General features: G+C 44.4%; 1 protein-coding gene across 1 annotated transcript; it reads right to left on the bottom strand.

The window, feature by feature from the left end:
* Positions 1–16,871: 16,871 nt before the first annotated feature.
* Positions 16,872–22,998, bottom strand: LOC147869345 (putative ubiquitin-conjugating enzyme E2 16). The gene is made up of 6 exons (XM_087328368.1): positions 22,859–22,998; positions 21,916–22,019; positions 21,641–21,743; positions 21,493–21,556; positions 17,482–17,570; positions 16,872–17,382 (listed from the first exon to the last, which is right to left on the bottom strand). Exons 1-6 carry the CDS (start codon positions 22,877–22,879, stop codon positions 17,293–17,295), a joined length of 471 nt encoding a protein of 156 aa, XP_087184494.1. The 5' UTR covers positions 22,880–22,998; the 3' UTR covers positions 16,872–17,292.
* Positions 22,999–25,000: the final 2,002 nt, after the last annotated feature.

The raw sequence follows: 25,000 nt of genomic DNA, 5'->3' as shown, positions 1-25,000 counted from the left end.
CGGGTATCGAGGTCGGATGGTCCGAAAGCGGATTGTTCTGCTGTGCCGAGTCGGGGTCGTCCGAGTCGGTAGTGTAAGGTTCAGCTACCCGTGAAGCTGACCGTGTGTTGAGAGCGGGGCCTTCTTGAAGGGTCGGCACATCGGAAAATGTTACCCTTCGGACTTCGATCGGTTTTTCGACTGATGGATTCATAGCCGACTCGTTGAACACAACGTCCGAACTTCGAACGATTTGTCTGCGTTCGGGGTCCCAGAGTCGGTATCCCATTTCGCCGTCGGATCCATATCCAAGGAAAATGCATTTCCTGGACCGAGGTGCAAGTTTTCGGCGATCATCTTTCGGAATAAGGGCGTACGCCTCGCATCCGAAGATCCTCAGCTTGTCGTAATTCGGCTTACTGCCGATCCATAGTTCCTGAGGAATTTGAAGTCCTAGAGGTCTACTTGGCGACATATTGATTATGTGTACTGCCGTGAGTAGAGCCTCTGCCCAGAAGCCATCCGACAGTCCAGAGTGTTGGAGCATGGAAACTGTCCGTTCTTGGATTGTCCGATTCATGCGTTCGGCAATCCCGTTTTGCTCCGGACTGTGTGGTGTCGTAAATTCACGTCGGATGCCGCGTTGTCGGCAGAATTTGACGAATTCTTCGGATTTAAACTCTCCCCCATTGTCTGTCCGAAAGCATTTCAGCTTTCGGTCGGTTTGATTTTCTACCATAGCGAGCCAATCGGTGAAGATCGAGAAGACCCCATCTTTGGTGCGAATTGGATAAGCCCACACCTTTCGAGTTGAATCGTCAATAAAAGTGACGAAGTAAGAGGCACCGCCGAGAGACTGATGCGACATTGGGCCACAGACGTCCGAGTGGACCAAATCAAGAGGTCTCGTTTCTCTTGGTGCTGATGTCGGGTGTGATGCGGCTGCTTGTTTGCCATACTGGCAATGCTCGCAGAATTGATGGTCCGAGAAGGAGAGTTTGGGGATGTATCCGGCTCTAGATAGATGCGTGATGCCGGCCTTGCTGAGGTGTCCTAATCTTCGGTGCCATAGTGATGACACAGGAATATCCACCAAAAATAGGTTACCCTCTCTGAGCGTAACATGTAACGGATACAGGGAGTGTATCTTGGGTCCTCTAGCAAGCAGGAGGTTCCCCCTGTGGAGTGTCCACCCTCCCGAAGAAAAACCGGCACGAATGCCGTCTTCATCTAGTTGTCCGACTGAGATCAATGGCCTTGAGAGCTCGGGTACATGTCGGACATTGTGGAGTACAAGTGTAGAGCCACCTGCAAGGTTGAGCTCTACTGTGCCGATTCCGATGATGTCACAGTGTTGTGAGTTGCCGACTCGAACTGAGTCGGAGTGACGGATCGTATATTGCCGAAATTGGGATCGATGAGGAGTCACGTGAAATGACGCGCCCGAATCTAAGAGCCATGTGCTCGATTCTTCAGTCGTGAGTAGAACTTCTGATCCGACTGGATTTTCGATTGATAGTATATTCGGGTCGTCCGGTAGTACATCCGCTGAGAAGCTGACGTAATTGATCTCCTCATGCCGGCCACTCTTCTTGTTGTTCTTGTTCTTGAGTGCGCGGCAGTCGGCTTTGATGTGTCCGGGTTTCTTGCAATAGTTGCAGATTCGGTTATCCCGTGATTGGCTCCGTCTTCGCTGATTGTTCGGCGGCCGTGAGGAATCTCTTCCTCGTATGTTCGATCGGTCTGTCGAACCTTGTACTACGTAAGCGTCGTCTGTTGAGTCTTTGGCGAAAGACTTTCTCCGAGCTGCTTCGGTCAGGATTGCGCTCGTGACTTCGGAGTATTTAACAGCCGTGGTTGACGCGTTGCACACGGTTGTGACGAAAGTTTCCCATGATGAGGGAAGGCTGCTCATGAGTATCATTGCTCTGAGTTCATCCTCGATTGCCGTCCCCTGTGACGAGATTTGGGAGCTTATGCTTTCGTACTCATTGAGGTGTGCTTGGACCGAATCGGATTCTTTCATCCGCAAGTTGTAGAGGCGCCGGATCAGAAACATCTTCGTTGCGGCGACCTTCTTTTCGTAAGTGTCCGACAGTGTTTTCCACAGTTCGAATGTTGTCGTACACGATTGCACCGTAAAGTATACCGATTCCGATAGGTGCATCCGAATCGTGGCGCGGACGATTCTGTCCAGCTTCTGCCACTCAATTGGTTTGTATCCTTCTGGAGGTTCTTCATTTTCGATGGGGTCGATTTGCCCCTTGACTATGAGATAGTCCTGCATTTGTTCCTTCCAGAAGTTGAAGTTCGATCCATCGAACTTTCGTAGACTCATTTCTGACGAGCCGGATGTTGACGCCATCAAATTTGGTTTCGGTTGACGAAGCTCGGTTCGGAGTTGACTACGAACCTTGTTGGACTGCAGCCGGTTGGCTCACCCGATATCGTTCTAGTCGGATTTGAACCCGAGTCGGTTCGGCTTCGGAACTTGCTCGAATTGACTCCGGTAGCTTGAGGGACAGAACCGACTGGTCTTCCCGAATGTTGCCGAGTCGGAGTGAGCCCGGTTCGTTTCGGATATATATGCCGAATACCGATTATTGAAACCGATTATCTGGACCGATTCGGCTTCGGGTGACTGCAGCGACGAGAGAGATGGATCCAACTGATCCTCTCGAATGTCGATCAGCCGGATGAAGCACGAATTGGGGTTGTTGTCTTGAGACCGATCTGCACCGAGTGGTTACAATGAGCGGCGAGCAGCGTTTGATGACCTCTTCGGATGCCGTTTAACCGAATGGAGCACGATCGTGTCAAAGTTGCACAAGGGGATTTCACCTCGAGCGGTTACGATCACAAGGAACGGAGTACAACCTGCTGGCTTACTCCAAGCAAAGATGATCTAACGCGATGAGATGCAGGCCTCGTTTTTCTTCTTCTTCTCTCTTCTTCGAATGACGCAGGAAACCGAATGCTGAGACGACGGCCGACAGCGGATTGAAGGACCGACTACTGTGCAGGCTCTGATACCAGATGTTGGAGACAAAGTCGTCTTTGCGGAAGATCAAGTAGCATTTGATTGTGTTCTGAATACCTGCGTATGACAGTTTGTAGGTCGTTGCACAGAGAGAGAGAGAGGGAGAGAGACAGAGAGGCACAAAAAGACTCCTTATTCCATAAAGCAATAATACAACACCCAACCTTACAAAAAGGTTACAAGGTCACTATATATAGTGACCGACTTAGGGCAACTACCCTTTATGCTAATTACATAAATGGCCAAAACGGGATAGTGTGAATACGTCCATTATACACATGTATTCGACAGTATTACACAGAGGCGTCGACCTCTTCCTTTCGCTCTCTCTCACTCTCTCTCTCGGCTGCTCTCATTTCGCTCCCTCTAAGTGGAAAACAGAAAAATGAGCAACAACAACAAAACTGTTTGCCCTAAGTCATATTTATACACATATGACTTTCGGGCTATTTACAAATATAGCCTAGAGGGCCCTTGGCAAACATATTCATAAATATGTCCCCGCATCCGGATCTCTCTCCGGGTACATTCGTCATCCGGCTCCGTAGCCGGGGTCTTCATCATCCGGATCCGAAACCGGGTCTTCGTCATCCGGCTCCGTAGCCGGGGTCTTCATCATCCGGATCCGAAACCGGGTCTTCGTCATCCGGCTCCGTAGCCAGGGTCTTCATCATCCGGATCCGAAACCGGGTCTTCGTCATCCGGCTCCGTAGCTGGGGTCTTCATCATCCGGATCCGAAACCGGGTCTTCATTCCCGATTCCCGGACATCTGACCATCCCATCCGGAGGGACCGTAATCCCAACATAGAGTTAGGTTTCTTCTTCTTCTTCTTCTGCGTGTTCGCTTAGGGTTTGCTTTGGTTCGGCCTCCTGTGCAAGACCCCGCTCGGCGCGATGAGCTGAGAGCTCCCCGACGGCGGCTTGGCAGCAGACGACTACTGTAACCTACCTCAGTCCAGCTCGAAGCCGGGAATGTATTCTCCTTTATATATATATATATATATATACATGTTTGTCTGTGTATATTGGCGTCGTTGTTGGCGTCGGGTGCTTACCCTCTCCTGCGTTTTCTGTACATAAGGCGTGAGTCGGGTTGTGTGTGTGTGTGTGTGTGTGTGTGCGTGAGTCGGTGTTAAGCACGCTCTCTCTCTCCCTCTCCCTTCGGTTGCTTCCGGTGTGTTTCAGGGATGCCCCAGAAATAGTGAAGCACGACTTCCTACGCTCCGTCGCTCCCTAGTCCAAGACCCCCGTGGTCCCGCCTTTCTCCACGCACGTGCGTAACAACGCGACATATTTGGTGAAACCGACGTGAAAGGTGGCAAGGGAGGATGGAGTCGGAAGACGACGACCTTGCGGAGATGGTGGCCGAAGTGGTGTGGGAGTCGACACGAGTGGTGATGAGGCGAGAAGCAGCGGAACAAGCGGTTGAGCGAGTGGTCGGAAGAGTCGGCCGTTTCAACGGGGACAAAGTCCCATCTTACTTGGAAGCCTACAACGCGGAAATGGAGGTGTGTGGCGTAGATGAGGCGTTGAGGTTGGAGTTCTTCTGTCGAGTCGTGGCTGTCCGGATGCATGCGGAAATAAAGGAGCTCCGTGAGGCTCATAGTTCGTGGGAGGCCTTCGAAGAGGCGCTCCTGAAGGCATACGGAGGACGGCGGAAGAGCTGGGGACGGCACGACTTTGACCAGTGGGTTGCATCGGCAAAGACCCACCGGGGCGCGACCAAGGCGTTCCGAGAGTTCGAGCGACGGCTTGCTCGGCTCCCGAAGCAGGAACAAGGTTTGGTGGGGGCGGACAAAGTCCTTTTGTTCGTCAGGTCGATCAACCGAGCGGAATGGGAAGCCATCGGGATTGAGCTCGAAGACGATGACGGAGCGAATGGGCTTACGGAGGACTGGTCGAAGGTCGGAAGGGTGTGCCAACGGCTAGACAACGAGCGAGCCGAGAAGGCTAAGAGGAAGGTACGCAACGGCATGCCATCACAGCGGGAAGAGGCCGAACGGCAAAGAGAGTCGGCAAGGGTCGGCGTTGGGGCCAGGATTGCGGAGGCGTACGCAGCTCTCGAGGCCATGCTCGAGGAAGAGGAAAGACGGAGGCCGCAAGCCGAGACCCAGAAGACGGACTTGCCCCACGCGACGGCGGAAGATCGGTACCACGGTACCACGGGAGAGGGTGCGGAACAAAACACCCTCTCGACTTGCGGAGATAGAACGGCCAAGGACGAGGCTGGGATACAGATCGCGGAACCGAAACGTTGGGACCAGCGGTTTCGGGCGTGTCAGCCCGAGATCCCGGTCATTGGAGAAGCAAGCCCAGACGGGGCTTGCGCGATCGGTAAGAAGACGACCGCCGACCACGGAGAGCCGGTGGCTACGGACAAGGGCGTAAATCGGACGGGCGATTCTTTGTGTCTTCCCACACTTGCTCTCGGGACGATGGCAGTTGGGCCCGAGTGCCCACATGAGTCCCAAGCGGAGGAAGGCGGCGGCGGGAGGCCAAGGATCATCGGCGAGATGATACGGGGAAGGAGCGGACGAAAGCCCACAGACTCGATTCTGGAGAACTCGGCATTTGGGCCCGTATGCCCATGTAAGACCGAGGAGATGGATGGCGGTACCGAGGAGTCCTGGCACGATGCCAGCGAAGTCGGATGGGAAACGGGCTGCGAGGATGCCGAGGACGGAAGCGGCACGAGGAGATCGGCTTTCCGATACGGGTGGAGCATGATCCGGTCGTGGATTGTTCGATCAAGGCCGGATTCGGCATGAAAGTGCCGATACGGGAGAGGGTGCGGGACGAGCCGCCCTCTTTTACATGGGGAGAAAGACCGGCCAGGCGAAGGTCGAGATTTGGAAAGAGAATGAAAGTTGGTCCTATGGGTTTCCTTACACCGATCCGGCTGCAGGCCCGAATGCCGGCGTAAGTCCTATACGAGAGATCGGTGGCGACAGGAGAATGGGACCCGGCAATCCGGAGAAGGACGAACGAACCCGAGCGAGAACCGGGCGGAGCGGACTCCCGGATGACCATTCCGGGAGGGAGGAAGAGAGCTGGCCTACGAAGAGGCCGAGGAAACGGTACGTCGGTACCACGGGAGAGGGTGCGGAACAAAACGCCCTCTCGGCATGCAGAGGAGGACGACCTGGGACAGGGTCAAGAAGAAAAATCGGCGGCCTACGGAGGATCCTTCACACTGGTTCTAGAGACTTTGGCAGTCGGCAACGCGGTAGACGTAAGACCAAGATACTGACGATGGCAGCGAGGTGACGAAGGCAAAAAGGGCTACAAATCGGCGGCCTACAGAGGATCCTTCACACCGGTCCTAGAGACTTCGGCAGTCGGCAATGCGGTCGACGTAAGACCAAGATACTGACGGTGGCGGCGAGGTGACGAAGGCAATGGGTGTAAGGAAGTCCAGTCCTACGGGATCCCCACACTTAACCGGAGACTCCGGCTGTTCGGCCAACGTGGCAACGTAAGACCGAGGGAGAAGGAAGGTGGCGGTGGGAAACACGGAAGACACGAGGAGAGTCCGGGAGGGACTCAAACAAAAGCCACCCGAATTACGGCAGGCATAGAAACGGAGTCCGGTCCTATGGGACCCTCACACCGATCCGGAGACCTCGGCTGATCGGCCAACGCGGCAACGTAAGACCGATGGAGAAGGACAGTGGCGGCAGGGAACGGGACCCGACGACACGAGGTTTCGGAAGGAGCCGGTAGGGGCAAATACGGGAAGGTGTGTCAGGCTGGAAAGGCACACCTGGAACAGAACAAGGGTCTCGCAAGTGGCCATCGCGGGCCGGATCGAAGTGTGACTACGGGACGGTGTTCGGCGCGGGCGGGGCCGAGCGAAGGAAGCGAAAGACGGCACAAGGGAGGTGTCAGGAACGAGGTGACAAGTGCCTAGTGAACTGCACAGGGTCGGAGTCATGGGATGGCAAGAGAGGCCGGAGGAGGATCCTCCACACTCGCTTCGTAGATCTCAGTAGCTCCGTCGAAGTAGCGAAGACTGACACGGCAAGCCGGGATGACAGGCTGGTGGGGGCGAGGGGACGACGGCAAGTGGACGACGGCAAGTGGACGACTCAGGACTTATCGCGGTAGCACGAAGACGGGAAGGGCCAAGCGGGCTACTACGGGGTGTTCCTCGGATGCAAAGGACACCGGTATGCGGGTGAGCGGCGATGCACGATTTGGCCGAAAAAGGGGCCGACAAGGAGTGCAACACAGACAGTGCCAAACAACGAACGAGGGTATGTGGCACACGGAGGTGCCGGAGCGGAAAGGCGAGCGCGGTGATTGGTTGCGCGGTTCGGAGGTATCGCGGAGAAGGCCGGAAAGGGATCCTCCACACCGTTCCGGAGACCATGGCGGCTCGAGCTGACGCGGTGATATAAGACCATGGAGAAGGAAGGTGGCGGCGAAAGGACGAGGGCAACGCGAAATGACATGGGACGGCAATCAGGACGACGCGAATGATCAACGGAGGCCAAGCGGGCCACTACGAGCATGCCTCAAGCGGAGGACATCGGGCCTACGGCAGGAAGCGGGGCGTTCATACGGCCGAACAAGGGCCAACGGAAGTACGTGTACTACGGAGATCGCGGCAAAGGACCCATCGACGGGTCGAACGAGCCTACGGGAAGGCGAGCGCGAAGGAAGACTCGAAGCCGACGGATCAAACCGGCAGCAAGCCGAGATGCGGATCACGGAAGACCGGTTTCTCACCGGCCGAAATCTCTCACCCTTCAACCTGATTTGGCATGTACCGGTGGACGTGCAATTAGGTGGGGGCGGATGTCGTGAAGAATTTCGGCCAGAGGCGGAAACCGGGAAACATTGGCTACATCGGCGGGGTGCAGCGTGTGAACGCACCCATGTACATTTAGTGTGAATATCGAGGGCGCCTTTATGGCGCCGAAGAGTAGTCAAGTCGAGGCAGACGATCCCATGTAAGGCAGGATTTGTCCCACATTGTAACTCATCCCTTTCCTTGTTCTATAAAAGGAAGGGAACGCCCTTTGTGAAGGGGTTGCCCATTTTGCATTAGAGGGTATACCGTTAGGTTTAGAGTTAGGTTTCTTCTTCTTCTTCTTCTGCGTGTTCGCTTAGGGTTTGCTTTGGTTCGGCCTCCTGTGCAAGACCCCGCTCGGCGCAACGAGCTGAGAGCTCCCCGACGACGGCTGGGCAGCAAACGACTACTGTAACCTACCTCAGTCCGGCTCGAAGCCGGGAATGTATTCTCCTTTATATATATATATATATACGTTTGTCTGTGTATATTGGCGTCGTTGTTGGTGTCGGGTGCTTACCCTCTCCTGCGTTTTCTGTACATAAGGCGTGAGTCGGGTTGTGTGTGTGTGTGTGTGTGTGTGTGTGATCGTGAGTCGGTGTTAAGCACGCTCTCTCTCTCCCTCTCCCTTCGGCTGCTTCCGGTGTGTTTCAGGGATGCCCCAAAAACAGTGAAGCACGACTTCCTACGCTCCATCGCTCCCTAGTCCAAGACCCCCGTGGTCCCGCCTTTCTCCACACACGCGCATAACAACGCGACAACGTATTACAATGTATAGTCTAATGGTCAAGAACTCGACCCATGTAGCATAAGGTCATGGGTTCGAGTCTTGCCATATCATGACACTATCCCCCCTTTAAAACGACGAGTGTAACGAGTCGTTTTGGATTGAGGACCCGGTTTGTCTGGATATTGACGATGGAAGTCTTCAAGAAGAGCACAAGCATTGGTGACATTCTCTATCAGTTCCCAAGTACGCTCGCTGGGACTATATCCTAGCCAATCGACTAGATAGTAGAGCTTGTTGCGAACAAGCTTGGAATCAAGGATGGTGGCAACCTCGTACTCAGTCTTAAGCCTCCTAGCTACTGTACATTTTCTTCACATAATATATATCTTTTCTTATCATCACTCTCTCTCTCTCTCCCTCCCTCTCACTCACTCTTTCCTTCTCTCGAGAGTTCTTCACCTCTCTTAGTACTAATACTTCTTTTAGTACTAATTCCTTCTCTGTCTTAGTATTGTTCCTGACAGTTTGAACTTATTTGGTTCGAAATAATGCCTTGTGCCTCCTTTTATAGTGTTCTAAGGAATACTCTTGAAGTTTCTAGAATGTTCCAGAGAAATCTGGAATATACATCAATTTTCTATAATAAAACATAAATGAAAATAATAATCTATGTACTATAATGTATAGTCTAATGGTCAAGAGCTCGACCCATGTAGCATAAGGTCATGGGTTCGAGTCTTGCCATATCATGACAACTCATTGAACACGACGTCCGAACTTCGGACGATTTGTCTATGCTCGGGGTCCCAGAGTCAGTATTCGATCTCGCTATCGGGTCCATATCCACGGAAAACGCATTTCCTTGATCTTGGTTTGAGTTTCTAGCGGTCGTCTTTCGGTATGAAGGCATACGCCTCGCAGCCGAAGATCCCCAGCTTGTCATAATTCAGCTTACTTCCGGTCCATGTTTCCTGAGGTATTTTAAGTCTTAGAGGTCTACTTGGCGACATATTTATTATGTGTACTGCTGTAAGTAGAGCCTCCGCCCAAAAGCCATCCGACAGTCTGGAGTGTTGGAGCATGGATACTACACGTTCTTGAATCGTCTGATTCATGCGTTCAGCAATTTCGTTATGCTCCGGACTATAGGGTGCCATATATTCACGTCGAATGCCGCGTTCCCGGCAAAATTTGATTAATTCGTCAAACTTGAATTCTCCTCCATTATCGGTTCGGAGACATTTTAGTTTCCGACCGGTCTGGTTTTCGACCATTGCAAGCCATTCGGAGAAGATCGAGAACACCCAATCTTTGGTTCTAATGGGGTAAGCCCACACCTTCCGAGTCGAGTCGTCAATAAAACTAACGAAGTACGAAGCACCGTCGAGAGACTGATGTGGCATCGGGCCACAGACGTCCGAGTGGACCAAATCGAGGGGACTCGATTCTCTTGGTGCTGATGTCGGGTGTGATGCGGCTACCTGTTTGCCGTACTGGCAATGCTCGCAGAATTGGTGATCCGAGAAGGTGAGCTTGGGGATGTAAACGGCTCTGGATAGGTGTGTTATGCCGGCCTTGCTGAGGTGTCCAAGTCGTCCGTGCCATAACAATGACACGGGGATATCAACCAAAAATAAGTCACCCTCTTTGAGTGTGACATATAAAGGGTACAAAGAGTGTACCTTTGGTCCTCGAGCAAGCAGGAGGTTCCCTTTGTGGAGTGTCCACCCTCTTGATGAGAACCCGGCACGCATGCCAGCTTCGTCAAGTAGTCTGTCTGAGATCAAGGGTCTTGAAAGCTCAGGAACGTGTCAGACATTGTGTAGTACAAGTGTAGAGCCACCCGGAAGGTTGAGCTCTACGGTGCCGATTCCGATTATGGCACAGTGTTGCGAGTTCCCGACTTGAACTGAGTCGGAGTGCCGGTCCGAGTATTGCCGAAACTGAGATCGGTGAGGTGTCAGATGATACGATGCGCCTGAGTCCAGGAGCCATGTGCTCGATTCCTGAGTCGTAAGTAGAACTTCTAATTTGACTGGGTTCTCTATGGACAGTATGTTTGGTTTGGTCGTCAAAATTTTAGTTGAAGAGTTGACGTAGTTGACCTCCTCATGCCGGCTACTCTTCTGATCCGCTCTCTGAGCTTTGTCGGTTTTTTCTTTGAGTGCCTGGCAGTCAGCTTTGATGTGTCTCGGTTTCTTGCAGTAGTTGCAGATTCGATTGTCCCAGGACTTGCTCCGGCTTCGTTGATTGTTCGGCGGTCGGGAAGAACTTCTTCTCCGGTTGTTCGATCAGTCGGTCGAACCTTGTACTACGTAAGCTTCATTTGCCGAGTCTTTGGCGAAAGACTTTCTCCGAGCTGCTTCAGTCAGGATTGCGCTCGTGATTTCGGAGTACTTAATGGCAGTTGTTGAAGCATTGCACACGATTGTGACGAAAGTTTCCCAAGAAGAGGGGAGGTTATTCATGAGTATCATTGCTCTGAGTTCATCCTCTATTGTCGTCCCCTGAGACGATATTTGGGAGCTTAGGCTTTTGTATTCGTTGAGGTGTGCCTGAACCGAATCGGATTCTTTCATCCGCAAGTTGTAGAGGCGCCGGATCAGATACATCTTCGTTGTGGCGACCTTCTTTTCATAAGTTTCCGACAACGTTTTCCAAAGTTCAACGTTTTCCAATGTTTTCCGACAACGCCGAGCATGATTGCACTGTGAAGTACACTGACTCCGATAAGTGCATCCGAATCGTGGCGCGGACGATTCTGTCCAGCTTTAGCCACTCGTTTGCCTTGTATGCTTTTGGAGGATTTTCATTCTCAATCGGGTCTATTTGACCCTTGATTATGAGATAGTCCTGCATTTGTTCCTTCCAGAAGTTGAAGTTCGAACCATCGAACCTCCTTAGACTCATCTCCGATGAGCCGGATGTTGATGCCATTTGATTCGGTTTCGGTTGGTAAGTCTCTGTTCGGAGTTGACTAGGAACCTTAGTTGGGTGCAACTGGTCGGCTCACCCGATATCGTTCTAGTCGGTCTTGAACCCGAGTCAGTTTGGTTTCGGATACTTTTTTGTTGAACCTTCTTGGAGTGACTCCGGTTCGCTTCCGGTTGTATGCCGAATACCGATCACAAGAAACCGATTGTTTAGGCCTGTTCTGCTTCGGATGACTACAACGATGAGAGGGATGGATCCAACTGATCCTCCCGAATGTCGATCAGCCGAATGAAGCACGAATTTGGTTGTTGGCTGGAGACCAATATCAAGTGGTTACAATCACAAGAACAGAGTACAACTGACTAGATTACTCCAATTAGTGATTTAACACAGTGAGATGCAGACTTCTTGTTTGTCTTCTCTCTTCTCTGTTCTTCAAGAAAAAAATAGAAACTGAATGTTGTGTGGTTTACTATGATGACCGGCAGCAGGTTGAAGAACCTCCAACGCTCTGATACCAAATGTTGGGGACAAGGTCGTCAGTGCTGAAGAACAAACAACATCTGTGATGTTGAAGGACTTGTGTATGAGAATGAACAAGGTACACACACACACACACACACACACACACACACACACAGATAGACACAAAGAAACGTTTTATTTCTTAATAGCAACAGTTACAAAATGACAACCAACCAACCAACCCCCTACAAAGTCACTTTATATAGTGACTATCCTAGGGCAATTGCCCTTTATGCTATTTACAGAAATAGCCCAAACTTGGGCTGTCCAAAGGGACAATGTGAATACGGCCATTATACACTCGTATTTGACACTTCCACCCCATAGAGAAGAACCGGGGTCACCAAAGTGTCAAAAAGATATTTTTCTTGAGGACCCAACACTTAATATCTCTAGAGAGAGAGAGAGAGTGTGTGTGTGTGTGTAGAAGAGAGAAGTATGATAACAACGAAGTATATTATATGAAAAAGAGTACACGGATAGCTATGACGCTTCAGACTAGCGTTGAACCGAATTGGTTATAAATAGTACCATATGCCTCTATTTAAAGGATTATTAGGGGTATTCCTAAAGTTTCTAAAATGTTTGAGAGTAATCTAGAATATAAATGAATATTTCCTAGTGAAATAATAAATGAAATACATTGGTTATTTTAATGGTATGGCCTCAACTCGTGAGTCGTGTACCATAAGGTCATGGGTTCAATTCCTTTTGAGGTCATATCATGACACTATCCCCGTCTTAGAACGACAAGTTTTACGAGTCGTCCTTAAGGGAGGACCTCCATCAGACGATCGTAGTAGAGGCCGAACAACAGTGGTGACAACCAAAGAAGCGATCATTTCTTCTTTTGACAATGGTCCACGATAATGTGTTGTGTCGATTTTCATTGGTGTTAGAGCATTTGTAGAGGATTCATTATAAGATTCCCTTGGGAAGGGTTTTGCTACGATTGATGCATACGTGGGCTCTGACCTTATCCTTGGCATTTGTTGTTGCCGTTCTTAACGTCGCTCGAAAAGTCAATTATCACATCGCATTGCCCGACTGATTGCTTCCATGAGTGACTTCGGTTCTTCGGGAAATATCAAGAGTAAATCTTTGACGTCATTGCATAGTTCGAACCAAAACTGCTCCATCAATGCTTAGTCATCCCATGGAATATCAGTTGCGAGAAGACGAAAATCAGTGGCATAAGCTAAGGCCAGATGATCTCCTTGACGCAGACTTCAGATTTTATTGATTTTTGTTCTAACACTATCGGTATCTCCAAAACACGCTTTGAACTCACTAATAAACTCCTCGAAATTATTTAACAAAGGAGATATTTTTTCCAACAAAGGGGCAAACCATGCTAATGTTGTACCACTAGGTAATGTGCCTACTAGCCCCACTCGTGATGCATTAGTTGGATATCGAGAAGGATTCATTTGAATTACCAAACGTAATTGATTGAGGAACCATCTAAACTGTGATCGCGTTCTATCAAATTTTGTCGGAAGATGGGGGCATTTGAATAGAATATGTGATTCTTCATATGTTGTTCATCATAAAGAATGTTAGAAAATCACATCTTGAAGCAACTGTGCAACTTACAATGGCTTCTCCACACTTTCCAAAGTAAAATATAGAATGATAACACAACTACATTAATCAAAGTACTTGCTCAAAAGGCCTAGTGTCTTATTGGTTAGTGCACAAATAGAAGGTAGAGTCACATTATGGTTTACATGAGACATTTTAGTGATTTCCTCAATATCATTCCCACAATGATGAGTAAAAGCTCGAATTACGAACTTATGTATATGTAAATAACACAAAAATGGTTTAAATAGGTTTAAGGAAATGCAAGCTCTTCGCAAATATAGCAACTTTCAATTGTTCCTGAAACAAATGCAATTCTAACTCCTTTGCTTGACAATCTTGCCCCATCCTTGTCCTGACAATCTAATATGTATGTCGTATTGTTTGTGGAGAATTTCCTACTTCTGTGAATTGATCGTGATGGTTGTTATTTCATTCAAGATCTTCGTCTTACAAGAAATCAATTCCTAAGAATCTTGTGCAAAGTGGGCATAGTGACCACAAACAATGCCTTCGATATTTTGCCCACAACATCAATTATATTACCAAGCTTGTGGCTTGGCTATCAACAACAAATCAAGCTTTTAATGTAACATTCTATCTTACCCCCTTGTGACACTATCTATATTATATGCATGTTCACCAGGAAGAGTCAATTAAACACTAGCCATCACCTCAATGTCCACAAACTACACATTGTCAAATTTTGTGTATCTATTGTTTTTTTTCTTGGTTCTTAAGTTGCACACTTTCAAAAGTTTGCATGTGTCCAAGTTCCCTCTCACAATAATAATAAACCTTGAAGATGTCAGAGGTGGAACTACCAGGCCCCACGTTGGGTGTTTCCAACTCACCTCCCACCCTCCCTCTGTTGAAGGCCAGAGGATCAGGCTCGTGTTGGCCGGCGATGATTGCCACTAGTTTATAGCTCTAGATACCTACTAACATTAAGTAGAAAGTATGAGAGGATATGTACGTAGCCTCATATTCTTGAACTCGGTCGAGGGATGATTCCCCGATTTATATATAAGCCATCTTGTATAGTCTTTCTGTAAAAATCTCTCCTAACTAATGGGAAAGTAGCTCCCTTTTAGGGAAATAAATAAATAAACCTTGAAGAAGTTTGTACACCTAAGATTTGTATTATTTGGCATTTTCTTGCAATGCGAAAATTTATGAAGGTTTTTTGTATATGCTTGAGAGTGATCTTGGAGAATATATAGTTTAGTACTATGGTTCAAGTGTACAATATCCTATTATCATAATTTTTAGAGAGTTTTACTAAAGCTTCTTGTTGATGGAATAGTGAACAAAGGCTAATGGTTTGGTTTATCAAAAAGTTTTAGTGTTGTAGCCTGTAGGTAAGAGCGTAATAATCAAGCAATCATTTGTATATCCTTTGGATTATATATCATTATGTATATTGGTATACCATATAAACATAGTAATCTTTGATGAAATATACAAAACATTATATCTTCACAACAATAGCTTTTTATGTATTCACGTCTTGTTTTTGCCAATTTCATGTTTTCCTATAATAATACAGAGAACATGAAAAAGAAATAGTGGTAAAATTCAAACTCACACACCATTCCAAGTAATATGTCAAAGTCACTAGAATATTTGGAAGGATAACTCAGCAAGAAAAAGAGATCTAAAATCAATACCTCTAACTTCTAAGCTTACTTTACAATAATTGAGCATCATATTTAAATGATCTCCCATCTTGAAAACTTGAAAGACAAAACTACTTGTTTTTCATGATACGCACAACATCACATCATGAAGTGGTGATATAGAATGTAATGTTTAGGGTTTAAAACTATATGCTAATAGTAATTAACATCGAGATGATGATTTATCAATTAGGATCGCATCATTCACTAAATAATATCCATGAAAAAATATTATGATTGTTTTGTATTGGTCATGGTTCTAAATGGTCATAGACTTTCTAAAAAGTTATAAGAAATTAGATGAATGACATGCCCTTTTCCTTCTACAAGGAACCTCTACACTTTGACCAATAATTGAGTTTTTGGGGCCTACAATATACTTCAATGAGCTTTATGGAGCAATCGCATAATTAAAGAATTCTTCCTTTGTGATGTGTGATAAGTTACTCAATTTAAGGTATCCATTGTTAGATAATAGAATAGTTTGATTGATCTCTTTGCAAAAGTCCAAACAAAATTGCCATCTCAAATGTTTTTTTTGTCTTGAAGTATTAAGTGAGTACAATATTATTTACAACGACAAAAGAAGCCAATTTCAATGTCACAAAAAACCTCATCACAACATTTAAAGTTTAAAGATGCTTACTACAAAAATCTACAAAAAAACTGTAGATAAAACATACTCGCACAAATGGTAATTCCTTGTGGAAGTTCTATCCATCAAATATGCTTATAAGAAAACCTATCAAATTCTTGTGCTATTTGGACAAATTCCGTGCCTATCAAGCAATGCCTATTTTCTCCAATGGACAAGATTTTGGGTACTCTGGACCATTTGGACGGCCCGCAATACTAAGGTCTTTGATCAACACAAATTGCATGAAGTTAGCATCTTTAAGCAATCCCTCAAGCAATCTCTATTTGATTGTCTACAACTTAGAGACATCACATTGCAAATTTACACTCTTTATTTTGAGTGCTTTTAAGATCTTTAGTGTCTAATCAACACTTGTATATTGCTCTTTATTCTTTGTGGGTTTTTCACCTCATTTTGAGGTTTCCCACTAGTAATAAAAGTGTTACTAAAAAAAGTATTCCTTTGATAGGCAAGGAACACATGACCTATGAATTTAACAAAACCAATTTCATTCTTGGCATGGAGATGTTTTTGGACTAGTTTTTATTTACATTCGAATAAGTAACTCTATATTATGAGATGTAAATAAAAAATAAGGAAAAACAATAATCCTCATGACATTAAAGTATAGTTCAATTGTCCAATAACCAGAGAAGATAACAATCCTCTCCTGAACCTCCATCTCTAACCGAATTTCCTAAAAGCTTTTTAATGCAACCTTCATGGAAATTACACCGTTTTCATCCTTCCAGACAAAGAGGCAGTCAGAAGTGACGAGACAACAATTTAACAGAATAATATGCACATTGGTGGAAGGCAATTTGACCCAACTGATGAAAGACAATAAGAGAAAGAAAAGGAGACTTGCACCTTAAAAAACACACAACAAAAAACAAAATCCTCTTAAAAAACCATTGAGCAGCAGTTTTTGTACCAATGTGATTAGAAAAAAAACATTCCCTCACAATAACAGAGAAACAGTCTTGGAATTTTATGTATTCACTATTGAACATACACATTCACTGCAGTCTTCATGAGTTCCAAGATTTTTACTAAAACTCTTAGAAATGGTATGACTTGCTATTGAAAAACTAGTAGGCGCGACCTTCAAAGTTACTATATTTTTGAAAAGACAAATGCAATCGTATCTCATAAGACATGTTATTGTTTTGGAATACAATTTGACAGTCGGTAAAGAAGCATTCAAGGTCCAGCAACCAGTATACTTCTAAATGTTACAACCCCAACACTGCAATGTTTCAATCGAAACAGGGGGTCTAACCTATGCAAAGACTAGCATGTTGGCAACATCAGAGAACAAAATATGGCGCATTACTATTCAACCAAATCACATACACGCTGTATATATATGTTTGTATGTAAGTTCATCAAGCTTTATCATCATGAAACTCCCAAGAAGTTTGTTTCGGAGACTTCCGACAATTTTTCACATAGCGATCATTATCAGCAGGCATTTCCTGATCACACAATAAAAGGGGTAAAAATAAAGTTCCAGTCAGAGTCCATGTTGATTCACGCAAACAACTTCTGTGCAAATTAAGATTTTTAAAACTCACCTTGGCAGTTGCACTAGAAAGCATGGATAAAATGCTGATGCAGATAGAATTTACAGTCATCGCAGGGGACCATGAATCATAAAGAATATCTGCCATAATCTCTCTTTCTCTCTCTCTCTCTCTCTCACTCTCTCTCTCTTTCTCTCATTCTTTTTGTGCTTGCAGATTCAGTTCCAAGTGCCAAATACTACTAGCTATGGCTATTTCTTACAGATTTGAGACTAGTTTGGACCATCATTGCACATCTGGAAGCATCCTCAATGAATGGTGGAGGCAGCTCTTGTATCCATGACCTCTAAGAGTGATTCAGGTTCAAAGACCAGTACTCTAGGATATTCAGGGCTAGGATGACTGCACTGTGGATGATCGCAATGATCTCATCAGGTCAGTGTCCTTTCTTTTTACCATATGGAAGATTTCTTGACATAGATACGCCATGTTGGCTCTGGAGTCCTCTGGACATCTGGCAGGTGAGAGCTATTTTTCACGTTGGTATTGTCCAAATGGCATCATGGTTTACAGACAGACTACCTCCCCTCAAGTACTCCTTAGATGCACCATATCTCGCATGAAGTCAAAAGATTAGCAAAGTCCGAAGGCAAATTCCATTCAGCTACTCCCTGGATTTAGTACAAAGAGCATCTCCTCCACATCATTACGGATGGAGTATACTAGGCCCTGGATATATGGATGACCACCTGTCTGATGGATTGAGATACACCGTTGGAACTACCCACACCTCATCCCGGCAATTGGAGATGGATAAATAGATTATATTACATAATATGTGTGGAATTGAGTAGTGACTCTACATGTTCAAGAGTTTTACTAATGAAAGTTGCAATGTGAGAGGAACGTGCGTAGGGAGTGGACCTGATTGACAATGTGTGAAAAGCAACTCGAATATAGCCGAAGGCAAAGCATTGTATCAATGTTCTGGGCAAAATATTCACAGTTAACCAGCCTCCTCACCTGTGCCCCAACATCCCATCTCACATTGAAAAGAAAGAGAAAGAAGTTGTATGGAAGCAATGCTGGGGTGTGAAAAGCAACTCAAATATAGCCGAAGGCAAAGCATTGTATCAATGTTCTCGGCAAAATATGCACAGTTAACCAGCCCCCTCACCTGTGCCCCAACACCCCATCTCACATTTAAAAGAAAGTGAAAGAAGTTGTATGGAAGCAATAGTGGGGATGGTCGACAACATAACCTTGCAACTATCGCAGAGTGTGATTTCCCCGTTTAGAGGAGATGGTTTTGTAGTTTGGTACAACATATATAATATAATGTGTGAAATGTGAGCCTCCACATTTTTCCCAAGTTGTGACATATTGGCATTGCGAAAAAGCCATGGTAGAGATAGGTAGGTATAGGGTTGTACCTCCCAAGCAGAGGATATATCAGCTATGATACAAATCCTGAATCTGAACATTACAGGGTGTAACTATAAAGCGGAGGATATATCAGCTATCCCATCCAGAACCAGAGTCTGCGGATTACATATGCTGCTGCACACTTTACTGTGAAATTCTATAACACTTCCACTGCCTCCTTAGGGAGGGATTTGAACCATTCTTCCAGATCATTGATTTCCAAAATCAGAGATATTTGGGGCTGCTTTCATTAGAGATCCATATATTTAAAGACTCTCCACAGAAGAGTAGACATCAATAGGGCCTATACAAAGGTAATTGTCAGACTGTTTCAGACAGCTGTGCCAAGAGACCTCGGTGCAAGCATAACCACTGCCTCATAGATGGGTACTGCTTGAAAAAGCAGTTCATTTGGCTTGCTTCAAATACCCAAGTATACACAGTAATCAATTAAAATATTGTGCCTGCATCAAAGGATACATAGTATCATTGCCCAAGACCAAGAATGATCCCCTAGTTAGCAATCTATGGATATTGATGTCATATGGCATCATCCTGTGAGAGCACTCATGGCTGATCCAGTGATATTTCCTGTGTATTGTATCCTTCACATTCTATGTACCCATGGTCCCTACATTGTACTTTGATCACAACCTAGTTACATAAGGCAATTAGCTAGTTTAGGTACAATTTGGTTCTCTATCCTGTCTTTCATGTACACTGTACAAGGACAACCCAACCTTCCCACAACTCCCCAAGGAAATGAAAAGATGAAGACAATTGAGATGTTCACCAGTTGAGGTTCAAAAGGATATTATGTGATTCTCTGCAAGTTTAGATCACAATCTCAGTTATTTTAACTTTAACCAAAATCAGAATCTTCCTGATGGCCAAATTTTCAAGCTTCTTCACATTCTCTGTGAGGCTCACTTAAAGGGGCAGTTATCATTGCCCACACAGCGATACAGTTGGTTTATCACAAATAAATCTTCATCTATCGAATTGGATCCAGCTCAGTTATGGGACCAGCTACTATTTGTTGGGATTAAGGGCCCGTCGATTGCTCTTATTACATTTCTTATATAATTTAATATTTTCTGATTTCTCTTAGAGCTGTACAGTCTCGTTTTTAGAACTGTACTCCTTAAAGAATATTTTATACACTGGATGGGATCCTTGGACAAGATTACCCACTCAGCATTTAATAGGTACTTATGAAGCCATGTCTTGGCTGTTCCATCAGCATTTTTAGCTCTTCTTCTAAAAGCATATTCTATGTATGTTAAATAGCACATATGTATATGTGCACGCATATCTTAAACATAGATCAGGTAGATGGGCTTTTGTTTTGTAGAACTGCTTCAGCTTCTTCAATCTCTCCTGTGTTAAACCCCATAATCATTCTTGGTTTCTAAATCCCTGCCTTTAGATTCTATCTCCACTTCTCTACATTACTATGTAGACAAGGTAATGTTCTTGATTTGAACATTTTTATTCAACAGTTTAGGACAGCATAGAAGTGACAAGAGGCTGTGCCGCCCAAATCTGTTCTAGATGCTGGAGCTGCTTTCCTTAAGATGAATAAATTCACCAAGTCTCTCCAGAGAAATATTCAAGAGATGTACCAACAGTGGTTAACTCATTCAAACCAGCACTGGAAATAGCTTAGAAGTTGTGGACAAAGAAATACAGCAAGTTTTGTTTAATAAACTTATGTCTGAGCCAAGCACATTTAGAAATGATCCAATCAAAGACTACTATGCCACAACCACGAGCTACATCCATACAGTTTAAAAGGGTTGCAGCTCAAGCGGAATGAAAAATTGCAGGAATTGCAGCTGATTTAATCTCTTTTCTAGTGTGCTCAGCAGTGAATAATTTGGACGCTCTGTATACAGGTTTACGTGATAAAACAGGCTTAAACTGCTAACTAGTTTTCTAGGGTTTGGACAATACCTTTTGTATTTATTTTCAAAATTTCATATAAATCAAAGAAATACCAAACAGGGTATAGGTGTTGTAAAATTCTTTGTTTAGCAGGAAATTTAACTTCATGGATGTGAAATTAATTCATGGTGAGTGAAAGTCTTGAGTAGATCATTCGATTGGTGAAATTATGCAAAACTAATGGTTCAATTGGAGTTCGCCACCCTCAATAAATTCATTAGGCCAATTTCACTTTTCTCACTTTCAGAGACCTCTCCATCTTGGATTAGCCCATATTATGTGCTCAACTAACAGAAATATCTGCTACCTTGGGTGATTTCACTAATTTATTTATATATGACTTCAGTTTGTTGTTTCTCCAAGGTGAGACATGACTTTCAGAGGCCCTCTTAATAGACGCTGATACATCTTCCCTTCTTTCATTCAGCACAAACCAATCAATATTCTTGCAATGCATTTGCAAAGCTCAAGTTTGAGCTTTCAAAGTCATTAATAAATATGCCAATAGTCATATCAAGACCAGCATTTTCATAATTGAGAAAAATGACCAAGGTCTAAGATCTTAAATTATGACTAAATCCAAAATATTCAAAAATGATTGATCTAGAGATATATAGATAAAAAAACTTCCACTAAAGTTGAATGATACTAGGCATGATTTTATTTGAAAAACCTATATACATATCTTACCTAGGCAAATATGTCCATTGCTGTAAATATGTGGATGCACAGGAGGATTTCCAGCAAAGATTACCTGTTGCACAAGCCTCCAAATTGACGAAACCGAAAAACAATGATGGTACGATGAATCCTTACTTAGCTCATAAACATTGTATACCTGTGGAGAATCCATTGGATACTTTTCTGGAAACTCAATCTGTAACTGGAAGTTCTCTCCTTCATAGAAAGTGCCGGCAGCCCCAGAGAACTCAATCACCCATCTATAAAGACAATACTCGATGGAAAGAATAAGCATGTAAACCTTCCTATTACGCATGATTAGCAGCCATTCAAAACAAGAAAATAAGCATGCATAGGTAGTAAGGGTTTATGCTAGAACGAATAAGTATGCTCTGGTATGAAAAATCACCATTCCTGTGCTTGAAATCTTACTTGGATAAATCATCAGTAGGGTTGACCTTGAATCCAGCAGGAGGATTGTTCTGCCATTCTGCAAGCTCTTTCTGGAGTCGCTTGATTGCAACCCTGCCAAGGTTCTATGGCAAAAAACTTTGTTTACTATATTAGCGCACACAGTTTCTTTTAATGATATTGCAACGCTATAAATCTCCAGAGAATAGTTAAACTAGCAAAGAACAAACCAAAAAAGAATCCAAAAAAACCATAGAAGCTATAAAACATTTTGCACAAAACCATACCAAAGAATCCAAAAAAGAAGTACTTCAATGTAAAACCAGAAAACTATATAGCAAAGAATACAGATGTAAACCAATGCCATTTCTTCTGATGCTATAGGAAGTCTAAAGAATAAACCAAAAGTGTACAACAAAGGCTGGTAACACCATAGCAAAGATTTGTTTCCGCAGTAACCACAATTGTAATGAGAACCCGTAGCAAAGAATTGTAAATCCTAGCTCTTGAATAATCCCAAACAATAACTTTACAGAAATGACATCATAAATCCTATCCCTGATGAACCAACAAATTTACTACAAACCTCATAGCAAAGAATCATAAGTCTCACAAGACTTCACTGGAAACCATGAACAAACTACAAAAAGAATCCTACAAGCTAAGTTTCGGAAAAACAAACTTAACCCTACACCAAAATGCAAATCTCAGCCAGGAATTAGAAATCCTAACTCTCCTTATAAAGCGAAAACCCATGCAGAAAAAAAGCATTAATCAAACTCCAAATAAATAAATAAACACTCATAGCTCTCTCCTGATAAAAACACAAAAACCTAGAATAGAAGGAATGAAAGGAGCGGAAGATATTATTAGCGTCCTCCACAGAAAGGCGGTAGACAGTGTCCAAACTAGATTCGAACTCAAACACCTGCAGAGATGGAGAGAGAGAGAGAGAGAGAAATACCTGAGCAGCAGGAGTTCCCATGGATTAGTGTCGGTGTGAGGTCTTAGGAACGCGAGGGGAGCAGGATCATGGTACGACGGAAGAAATGCTGTCGGTCTCAGTCTGTCAACGGGGGTGAGGGGAGTTCCGAGTGGGGGAAGAAGGCTTTGAGTGCCCTTCTATTATTAAACGAAAAGACTATGTATTATTTGTAAGTGAGATGGCGGATGTACATATATGTATACCGTATACGTATACGCATGTGTATATATGTATATGTGTATGTATACGTATATGTATATGTGTATACGTATACGTATATGTATGTTGGCATCTATCTTTACGTGCTTCTCTTGACACAATGACCTTACTTGGTTGATGTCAGTCTCGCTATTCCTCTTCTCTTCTCTTCATCTCGAGAGTTGATTTTTTATCAAGCTTATCCCATCTCTCTTATTCTTTATTAAGATTATCCATATGACTCTTTGTTGGTCTTATCTTCTTTTTCCGATCTAGTCCTCCCTTGTCTTTTAGTTCTAAATCGGGCATGGATACTTTATATTATCATCAAGTGCAAAGTCTTTGTTAGGCTTACCTTTGATCTTGTTGCCTTCAGGTGCCAAGTCAATGTCAAGCCTTCATTGGGCTTTCTCAAGATAACCTCATTTTCATTATTTGTCCTTGCCCTTGTACCCCCCTTCAAGCTTGTTATATCAAGTGTTCTAAAGCATAGATCCATCGAGAATTATCACATATTGTCAAGACTTGGTGCCTCTATGAAAATATCAGCCACTTCCTTGTTAGTGTTAATGGATTAGAGATCGATATTTCTTACCAATATCAGTTCACAGATATAGTGATAGTGCACCTCAATATGTTTTGTCCGAGCATGAAACACTAGATTCTTTGTTAGTTAGATGTTATGGAGATTGTCACGGCGGGATCAATATCAGGTCATTGACCGATTTGTTGAAGAATTTCAATAGTCTTTTAAGCCACAAGACTTCACATGCAAGTACGGCTACACCCCTATACTCTGCCCTAGTGCTTGGGGAGTAACTATTGGTTGTTTCTTGCTACTCAAGGAGATCACTCTACTTTCGAGTGAAAACATAAATCCCAATGTAAATTTCAAGTCTAATGTGTTGCTTGCCCCATCAACATTTGTGAACCATTCAAGTTGAAGTGATACTCCATACTTGAATAAGATACCATGATCAAGTGTTCCACTAACATATAGTAACATTCATTTGGCATAGTCGATGTGAGTGTTGCAAGGGGGTTTGCATGAACTAGCTAAGGAGCTCGACTAGGTAATTGTGTCTAGCCAGGTGATTGTCAAATAGACGAAACTCCCAATTATCTGCCAAGATTACTACATTGGCTACATAACTCACCCATTCAAGTTGAAGCAGTACTTTGTGATTGTAGAAGAAACCATGATCATGTTCCATTGGCATATCATAATATTCAAATGATGTGGGGTTTGCATGATCCGACTAAGGATCCTGACTGGGTAACTAAGATCTAATCGAGTGATTGTCAGATAGAAAAGAATCTCGATTATATGTCGATACTATGTCAATTTGTATAACTCGTCAGAGTCTTGATTATCTTCAAGGGGCGTCGAGATGGACTTACACTCAGTCATTTTGAACTTGTAGTGCAAGTTCAACACATAGTGTCATTATGAGACCATGAACCCGTATAGAGTTTGAATGACATTGATGCCATGAAAATATGTAACTTGTTACAGCCCATCTCGAACTTTTTTGAAAGTAACTATTAGATCTTTTGTGTTGCAATTGGGCTTTCTCTATTGATGAAAAGTTCATCAACGTACATGATAATGAAGAGAAGGCTTTTGGGATTGTTCTCGATTTACGATGAACTGTCATATTTTGACATCTGGAAGTTGATGTTGTGATGATACGTCTTATCTGTGAATACCATGCTTCTCAGGGCTTTCTTCCCTCCAAGAGCAACTTCTTCAATACGCAAACCACATCAAATGTTTGCTCGATTCAAAGTTGAGTGATTGATTCTATAAACTTCATCCTTAATCTTGCAATCGAGGAAAACATTCTTCATGACTATTTTAATGCAAATTTCACTCTTTCGTTCCTACAAGTGTAATTGCCTTCTGCATTGTAGCCAACCTTT

Source organism: Azolla caroliniana, unplaced genomic scaffold (assembly GCF_043228905.1).
Source record: "Azolla caroliniana isolate FFs.n. ecotype wild unplaced genomic scaffold, voAzoCaro1.0.p SCAF_1, whole genome shotgun sequence".
Lineage (NCBI taxonomy): Eukaryota > Viridiplantae > Streptophyta > Polypodiopsida > Salviniales > Salviniaceae > Azolla > Azolla caroliniana.
This window is presented reverse-complemented; position numbering and strand designations above follow the sequence as displayed.